At 26.7% G+C, this 8,733-nt stretch overlaps 3 protein-coding genes across 5 annotated transcripts; 1 reads left to right on the forward strand and 2 right to left on the reverse strand.

Annotated features, from left to right (window-relative positions):
- Positions 1-1,562: 1,562 nt before the first annotated feature.
- Positions 1,563-3,412, reverse strand: LOC100161063 (uncharacterized). 2 transcript variants are annotated; one of them, NM_001326633.1, is given in 3 exon segments: positions 1,563-2,346; positions 2,348-2,930; positions 3,068-3,225. In NM_001326633.1, coding segments are annotated over 3 exon segments (711 nt in total). In that variant the 5' UTR covers positions 3,179-3,225; the 3' UTR covers positions 1,563-2,329.
- Positions 3,413-3,634: 222 nt separating this feature from the next.
- LOC100159681 (MOB kinase activator-like 3) lies at positions 3,635-7,782 on the forward strand. Of its 2 annotated transcripts, NM_001293493.1 has the most exon segments (6): positions 3,650-3,836; positions 3,929-4,079; positions 4,725-4,952; positions 5,022-5,137; positions 7,460-7,512; positions 7,515-7,782. In NM_001293493.1, coding segments are annotated over 6 exon segments (606 nt in total). In that variant the 5' UTR covers positions 3,650-3,794; the 3' UTR covers positions 7,531-7,782.
- On the reverse strand, positions 7,629-8,664 carry Rpl32 (ribosomal protein L32). Its single transcript, NM_001126210.2, has 4 exons — positions 8,571-8,664; positions 8,272-8,371; positions 8,047-8,199; positions 7,629-7,982 (listed from the first exon to the last, which is right to left on the reverse strand). The coding sequence occupies exons 2-4, from the start codon at positions 8,362-8,364 to the stop codon at positions 7,827-7,829; spliced, it is 402 nt and encodes a 133-aa protein (NP_001119682.1). The 5' UTR covers positions 8,365-8,371; positions 8,571-8,664; the 3' UTR covers positions 7,629-7,826.
- Between the last annotated feature and the right edge of the window lie 69 nt (positions 8,665-8,733).

Raw genomic sequence — 8,733 nt, forward strand, 5'->3', positions numbered from 1 at the left:
CCCCCTCAAAAATTCCAGGGGGTGCAAGTGCACCCCTTTGCACCCCCGAGATTACGCCTATGATGAGAATATCAGCACAATAAATAAACTCGTAGATACGTAGAAAATGCGTGATTATATTGTTTATTTTATTTTGTTTTTTTGTTTATATAAATGGTTGCTATTGATTATAAAAAAATGTAAAAATCGCGGACAATTTGCGACAATCTATCAAGTAAGCAATCCATCTGCTATAAGTGCAACTCAGTCACCTTGGTAGACAATGTGCGAAAATTCGATTTGTTGCATTCTTGTACCTGATCTGTCGGAATAACTTATGGCCACCAACAATAAATTAATTTCTACTAATTATTTCTCCTATAACCAATAGTAACCATTTTTTAAACAACGCAATTTCCATTGTAAATCTCAAAATCCCTGTTTGAGCACCTTCCCCGGATCGGGCTTAATGGGTCCAATTGTGAATCTAAACCATTCAAGGATCCACTCAAGCACACACAACGAATTTCATTCAAATCGGTCCTGCCGTCTAGGAGGAGTTCAGTGACATACACACATACAGTAGAATTATATATTTATATATATAAAGATTATAAATTATAATATTAGTATTTAATTAGTATATATATATGTGAATATATTGTTAAATGTATAGTTTAAATTCTATAAAATTGTTATAATTATTGTAAAATTCAAAATAATAATTGAAGTGTATAACTAATAATTTGGTAACATTTGGACACAGTTAATAAGTGATATTAGAAATTTTCAATACATTGTTTTTTTGTTAAATATTTTAAAATTCACAAATAGTTTATAATTTTAAAATACTCATAACTTGGTTTAAAATTCAAATATAAAAAAAAACCCTATGAGGTTCACTAGATAATATTCTTACTTCTAAATTTTTTAAGAGGTTAATTCACTCTAATTTTTAAACTAATAGAGCCAAGCGTGTTTTGCTGTGCATACAATTTTCTATGTTATGATGTTTGTAAAACAGAGAATGCATGCGGGTGTAGCGCCCGCTCTTAATACCCAATACATTAATAATAGTTATTAGTTACTTTAAAGCAACAATTGAACAATAAATCAAGTTCTTATTTGAAATACTACCGACCTTTGGAATCATAAGGTGGGTTTACATTAGAACCCGAACACGAACAAATAAGGAATTTGAACCCTTATCTAACACTGTCAAGACTCAGGGGTGAAGGGACACCGTATTTTAGCCCCTGGCATGAACAATTTATATAGGTATTAATATACCTAATCTATGGACAACACATCTAAAAAAATAAGTTCAGTGTCAAATTGACACAATACAAACTAAGCCGAATCAATATTTTAAATTACCTTAGATAAGATTATTATTTAGTTTATATTATGTGGAATTATTAATGTTGAACATAAAATAATATACTAATCGTTTAAAAATCGGTACATTTTGCAAAAAAATTATAGTTAATAGCTTAATTATTATTAATAATATAATTTATAAGTACTAAGAAGTATAACCACCAGCTGAGATATCTCAGAGTTAAAAAAAATTACACGGCATAGTTGAATATATGTCCATTTATTTTCTGCTATTAAATTTAAATTTAGATTATTCAAAAATATATAAATTAATAAATAAATCAAACAAAATATGATACTTCATTATCACTAAAAAAAAAAAAATATAAGCAATTACAGTGATAAATTAAATTAGTTGGTTTTTGTATAATATGTTTGTTAGAAAATCAAATAGTTAGTAACTTAAAAAGTGAAAATAAATTTACTTTTTAACTAGAATTTGATTTTTTTCATGACAAATATTTTTCAAATATTAATACAAAATATGATAAATTTATAACATTAGTTTACAGTGTAAATACATCATAAAAACAAATTCAATTATAATAACTATTTTCGTAGGTATATATTTAAAAAATATATATTTTTATATTACATATTGGTATTATATTATATTTATTTATATAATATCACGTTAGTATACTATATAACCATGTAGGTAAGTATATTGTATTTTGTATAAATACAATAGTAAGTATTTCTGCATTGGTATTTAGTAGATATAGGTAGCTATAGGTATTATAAAGTACTAATTATTATTGTTGTTTTGTTGAGCTCAGTTTTTAACAGTCAATTGAGTTGAGATGAATAAGAAAAACATCTATAGCATATTTATGGCTTATTTACTAATGGTATAAGATTCTTCAGTATGGTATGAATAAATCTGGAAAATGACTTAAAAGACAAATAGATTCTTTGGGGTAAGCTAAAGCTAATTTTTTTACTTCATCGTTTAGATGATGTTTGGTAACTAGTGTTGAACTTTTGTTCTTAATATCCCTTAAGGTTAATATACTTCTACATTTGTTAGGATAGATGTTGACAATATCAATATCATTGTTTTTGCAACGTGTGCTGACTGTACCTACAAAGTAGTTCAAGAACTCCATAAATTTATTGCTAAAGTTTAACTTAATGAGCAATTCGTTGAATATACTTGAGCATGTTTGGAACACCAATGGTGATTTAGAGCATACATCGATCAAGTTATTAATTTCCCACAATGATAGTGCAGACAGAATAGTTTTTTCAAAAATTAAAGGATTCACTTGAATGGCTTTTTCGTGAATAATTATAGGCAATTGCAATACATTTGATCCTAATTGAGTCCAAACAGTCAATAAAATTGAATTCAATGACTTGTTATTTTTATTTAAGATAGATTCTATATATCTAGCATATATATCTAAGTCTGCTCCTTGATCGAGTATTGATTTCAATTTGATCATGTGGTCATCATCTATTGCATCGAAATTAATGGAATACAGAAGTTTTTGGATGTTAGACTGTGTGCTGAGGGTACTGTTGGGGATAAAGTTTGATGAAGTGTACAAAAATGTTTTCAAAATCATCTAGAATCAAAACAAAAATGTAATTATAAATCTAAAGTTTGATATTTAACATGATATGAATATTTATTTGGTTGAATAATCAGTAGTTTGATTAATACTAAATTAACAATTGGAAGCGTCTTCAAATAATGACTTACTAAACATTTTCCAAATATCTCGTCTTTATCTAAGTTTTTATTTTCCAAATGTTCCAAAAATGTAGCTAAACGATCTTTACTTATTTTTTTTAAATTTGATATTTCCATCATAATAGCACAGATTAGGATTATAATATTCCTAGTCTTATCTAATACATACTGGATACTGAACAGAGTTATGATTTAAAATTTTGAAGCTGATTTGGTTGGCCCGTTCGACCCCGATGTTACTATTGAGCATGCGCAAAACCACTGCTCATGCGCAAAACATTACCGCAATTATGTTACCCCGTCACGCGCTTTGCAACACTTACAAAAAAAAAAAATCAAATGATCATGATATTTTATGATTTATTGCAATATAATTTCAATTTTTCAACTACCTACAATTAAAAATTTGTATTTTTTAATTTTTGTCTTTTGATTATTAATTATTACACAAGAAGACCACAATTATAGATAGTACTATCTATTATCAGAAAACTAGAGTTGATAATGTTATCACAATGCTCTTTTTTTGTTTATCATTTAATCCATAAAGGAATAATGTTACTCTATGATTCTATCATTGTATAAAAAATTAAAATGGGTAGATAAAAAATCTTAAAACCACTTTAATTTAAGTTAATTATTATTTATTGTATACTATTAAGTATTAATTATTATTTAATTTTAGTTTTAATTTTTCGGAACAGTATTTATCGACAAAGTATTTAATAAACTCATCATGTCTTTTAGTGGTTTTATTGATTTTTTTCAAAAAGGAAAAGTAAGTATAAAATATTGTACTATAGGCATATTTATATTCCAACTATACTATTGTACACAGTGTTAAATTATCCATTAAAAATACATTTTCAGACTTTTAGGCCGAAGAAAAAGTTTTCACCAGGCACTCTTCGTTATTCATTGTACAAACATGCACAAGCTTCATTGAACTCTGGAATAAATTTAAGGAGCGCAGTACAATTGCCACCCGGAGAAGACTTATATGATTGGATTGCTGTTCACGGTATTATTAAGTTTTAAACTTGTAGTTACAATTAAAAAAACACAACTATTAACAGCATTTGCCAATATTTGTCAATGTTCACTATACAAATCCTCTTAAAACTAAATTTATTATTTATTCTATGTTCTAAACTTCTATACAAGTTTTTCACATACTTATATATACAATATGCTCATAGGCACATTTTTTACAGAAATTAAATAGCATGAATGTTCCTGAAATATCTTCAAAATAATTTTCATTAATTTTGCAACTCTAAACACAAGTTCTAGAGCACATACTACTTAGTGTAGTTGTGTTTGTAATATTTTTATATGCTGTTGTTTAGAATTTAACATTTTACTTAGTTAAATTAAATATTCTTCTTAATCCCTTATTTGACATGGATAAAAATACCAAAAAACTGACTTACTTGAGCACTAGTATTAAAATCTGAATATACAACCCCATATGTAATAATTTTGATGTTTTAACGAATTGTCACGCTAGGTCCACACATAGTAAAATAGGAAACAAGAACTCAATTTTCCCATTATGAACGTAAAAATCATAATTGTTTTTGAAAAAATATGCTGTTTTATTTAAATATTGTCACATTATGTAGTAAGTCCTAACTCTAATACATAACTTTATTTTCATTTTCAGTGGTTGATTTCTTCAATCGTATAAATTTGATATACGGCACAGTCTGTGACTATTGTAACGATACATCTTGTCCAACTATGAGCGGTGGACCAAAGTTTGAGTATTTATGGGCTGATAAAGATAGATATAAAAAACCAACACCGCTACCAGCACCTCAGTATGTTTCGCTCCTCATGGATTGGATTGAAACACAAATTAATAATGAGAACCTGTTCCCAGTATCTACAGGTATGTTTAATTGAGGTCTTATAATAAGAGAACACTTAACATTATTGAAACTGTTTTATTTGTTAATAGATGTACCATTTCCCAAGACTTTTATGCCACTTTGCAAAAAAATACTAACTCGATTATTTAGAGTATTTGTCCATGTTTATATACACCATTTTGATCGAATTATATCTATAGGCGCAGTAAGTATTATAATATCTTGGTAAAATGAGAAAATAAAATATTTACAATGTAATCGATATTTTAGAAAAAATCTAAAAAAAATTTTCTATAAATACTTAAAATAGAATCAAAATATTTGTAAAAGTCATACAATGTATGTAACAAGCTAATATAAATAGGCATTTGGTGAAATTGTCAAGTATTTAAGGTTGAGTGTTTTTAAGTTATTTACCCAAAGAAATATTGTGAATTTACGCACAATTTTTTTTTTTTTTTAATTATACTAGTATCATCATACGAGGAACCTTGTATTAAATGTTTCAAGTTTTTTTATAGAACGAAACATTTTTTTTCTCAACAATAATTTAAAAATAAGCCAATAGAAAAAAATTCTAATCCCTATAATAATGGTTCAAAATGAGTCAATCATTTTGAACATCATGGCAAATAGAAATTGAAACATTAATTGCTGATATAAAGATTCGGTGAATATGCCACGTATCTAAAGTTAAACTTTTTTGAGTTGCACAAATAAAAACAAAAAGGATTTCTTTAAAAGCAGGTTTTGTGTAAAAATTTTTCTTTAATTTATGATTCTCAGTGAAGCATGGAATGTATTGATTTACACCCATTTGTATTTTGTTGTGTATGTACACAAATACACAATAAGTAGTCGAAATAATGCTAAGATTTTCAACTTCAAAATCTTTTCTGATGGGAAAGTGAATTTTTTATGAGCGTCTGTAGTAAGAATTTAAATAAAATTCGTCAAAATCATGAAAACTTGCAGTAATTCATAAATTTTTTTTTATTTTTACCTAAGATTTGAAAATTTTTTTGAAGATTCTTCGAAGTTTTTCTACCTTTAAACAAAATAAAGTTTAGCGGAAAGTCAAACTAATTTTTTATGAGTATTTGTACTTTTTTCAAAATATTTTGACTCGTTTAGAGCTATTCGGTCATTTGAAATTTTTTTTTTTTTTCTATAAATGTCAATACAATTTAATTTTTAAATCAAAATTTAAAAATGTAATACAAAATTCCTCATAAGAGTTAAAAAATGTTTAAGATACATCATAATATGGACAATTTTTTGGATAAGCATTTAAATTTGAAATTTGATCAAATTTGTCCAATTATTTTTTAGTAACAAATTTATAAAAGATCAGTTATTATAGATAAGGTTTGAAAATTTAAAACAGGGAATTTTAGAAGTAGTTAATGTCACGAAAAAACAGTTTTGAAGCACCAATTAGATTCACTTCCCCATCAATAAATTTCATTAATTCAATAGAAAGTAAAAGCTAAATATTTCATAACTTCTAAATTATTTTCTGTACATTTATTTATCTAAGTAATTATTAACTCTAAAAACAATTAAAATGTATCTGCTCTCTGAGACGGATGTTGACAATGGAACCAGACTGCTGAAGGATATTAATATAATTTATCAATATAGAGTATAAACATTGCGTTGTATATAAAGTATAATGTATATTGCAATCACTAAATTGCTTAAAGCATTTAATTTTAGCACTATTCTATACTATCTTATTTTAAGTATTAGATAATATATATTTTGTTTATTTATGCTAAAATTGATAACATATTATAAGTTAGTAATTGTCATGTGGCCTGTTCCCAAAATTGTTAGTACCTAGTGCTACTTAGTACCCCCATGGTCTACGACAACACGACCTGTACCTCAGTTCTGATAAATCTATATTCAACTGTTTTAAGTATTCTTTTATGAATTAAAATCAATTAATTTATAAATATTGTAGATTACTAAAAAAGCGAAAACATTAAAATATTTATTCTAATTCATATTCTCATATGCCATCATTACTAAATGCTACTGCATATTAGTTACTAATTTCATAACTATTGTAAATGTTCTGTTTGTATCATTTAAAAGAAAAAGATGGGGTGTTCACATTTTATTATTTAGCACACGTTTTTATCTTTATCTGTTTTTCTAACTTGAGAATGATATAGTTATTTAATTTCATTGACAGAAATACATAATATTTATAAAAATTAATCATCACATATTCTATAAACCTAATACAAACCCTTTCAGCCATTCAAAATATAAGTGAACAATATTGTAATGCAGCCAGAATTTTTAGCAACGGAGTGTGCTAGTGTAACTCCCATGCTGCATTAATATTTCAATTTCTTTCATTAATTTTCACGTAAATATGTTTTGGTTTATTTACCATTTAAATTTACTCTTAATGTGAGTTTAAAGTTATTTCTAATATCAACATATTATCTATAAATTGTTTTTATCTTAGAGAATATTACTATGTACTTTGCACTTGCATTTTATTTTACAGGAACCACATGTAAATACATGTTACAAGCATTTCTATTATTTCATAACAGAGTTTGAACTAGTCATAAATAAAGAATTGGAGCCACTTATGGAAATGACATCAAAAATGTGCCAGGATTGCCTTCAGAATGAATAATATTTTGTAACCAAATCAATAAAAAAATTGTATATATTTTAAGAAATACTATGAGGCATTTATTTTAAAATTTTGTTACCTTTAAAATGTGTATTTTTAAATAAATATTATTTTGTTAATTTAATCAAGAGTTGAATAATATATGTATAAAATACATTTATTATGTTAAAAAAAAAAAAAGAAATGGATTTTAAGAAATTTTTATTTTATTAATAATTAATTATTACAAAACTTAACCCTCTTGTGTACGAATACGTGCATTTCCATTGGTCAATCTGATAGATAACTCTTGGGCTCTAGAAACAATGGTTTTACGATTTTTGGATGAAACCCCATGAGCGATCTCTCCACAGTATTTCCTGTTCTGCATCATCAACATTTCCAATTCCTAAAATTTGAATATTTCATAAGAATCTATATAGGCTATGTTCAAAGATCTAGGTAATACTTACTCTTACGTTGTGTACAAGGACTTTACGGAATTTGGAAGGCAGCATGTGTCTGGTTCTCTTGTCACTACCATAACCAACATTGGGCATCAAATACTGTCCCTTGAATCGTCTTCGGACTCTGTTGTCAATACCCTTTGGTTTACGCCAGTTGGGCTATAAAAAAAAAAAAAATAATAAATAAAAATGATACCATTGAAAACTAAATATAAGTTCAAATAAACTTACCTTGAGTTTGTCATAACGATCACTTTGATGTCTGATGAATTTCTTGGTACGTTTTTTGATAATTGTTGGGCGATACTTCGGCTTGATCGACATGGTTAATCTAAGATAATCAGACAAAAATTAATCTCGATTTATACGGATTTTAACTGATCTTACGAGACAAAACGTATACAAATATGATTAATATATAATTTCGACCAAATAGAAACCCTTTATCGATTCTTAATGGAATCATATAAAAGATAATTATGAAAGGATCGTATTGATAAATTCGGATGAAATCTCACAAATATACTTACAAATTTATAGCCTTATAGGATGGATCTACGGGAAAAGTGGACGTACGTCGAAATGTCGTACTTAAAGCGAATAAAAGTAAACAACACAAACTGCGAACTGTATTTTGAGGTTATAGTTATCATCGGTAATCCGTATGACATTATCACATTAAAGGTATACCAA

Source organism: Acyrthosiphon pisum, chromosome A2 (genome assembly GCF_005508785.2).
Source record: "Acyrthosiphon pisum isolate AL4f chromosome A2, pea_aphid_22Mar2018_4r6ur, whole genome shotgun sequence".
In the NCBI taxonomy this organism is placed as follows: Eukaryota; Metazoa; Arthropoda; class Insecta; order Hemiptera; family Aphididae; genus Acyrthosiphon; species Acyrthosiphon pisum.

Excerpts from the sequence above, each read along its gene's own strand:
- LOC100161063 (XM_001952591.5), bottom strand. The coding sequence starts at position 3,178 with ATGATGGAAATATCAAATTTAAAAAAAATAAGTAAAGATCGTTTAGCT. Across the intron at positions 2,931-3,067 it reads AGATATTTGGAAAATGTTTA|ATGATTTTGAAAACATTTTT; the intron begins GTAAGTCATTAT and ends TTTTGATTCTAG.
- LOC100159681 (XM_001951263.4), top strand. The coding sequence starts at position 3,795 with ATGTCTTTTAGTGGTTTTATTGATTTTTTTCAAAAAGGAAAA. Across the intron at positions 3,837-3,928 it reads ATTTTTTTCAAAAAGGAAAA|ACTTTTAGGCCGAAGAAAAA; the intron begins GTAAGTATAAAA and ends ATACATTTTCAG. Across the intron at positions 4,953-5,021 it reads CCTGTTCCCAGTATCTACAG|ATGTACCATTTCCCAAGACT; the intron begins GTATGTTTAATT and ends ATTTGTTAATAG.
- Rpl32 (NM_001126210.2), bottom strand. The coding sequence starts at position 8,364 with ATGTCGATCAAGCCGAAGTATCGCCCAACAATTATCAAAAAACGTACC. Across the intron at positions 8,200-8,271 it reads ATCGTTATGACAAACTCAAG|CCCAACTGGCGTAAACCAAA; the intron begins GTAAGTTTATTT and ends TTTTTTTTATAG. Across the intron at positions 7,983-8,046 it reads TCCTTGTACACAACGTAAGA|GAATTGGAAATGTTGATGAT; the intron begins GTAAGTATTACC and ends TTCAAATTTTAG.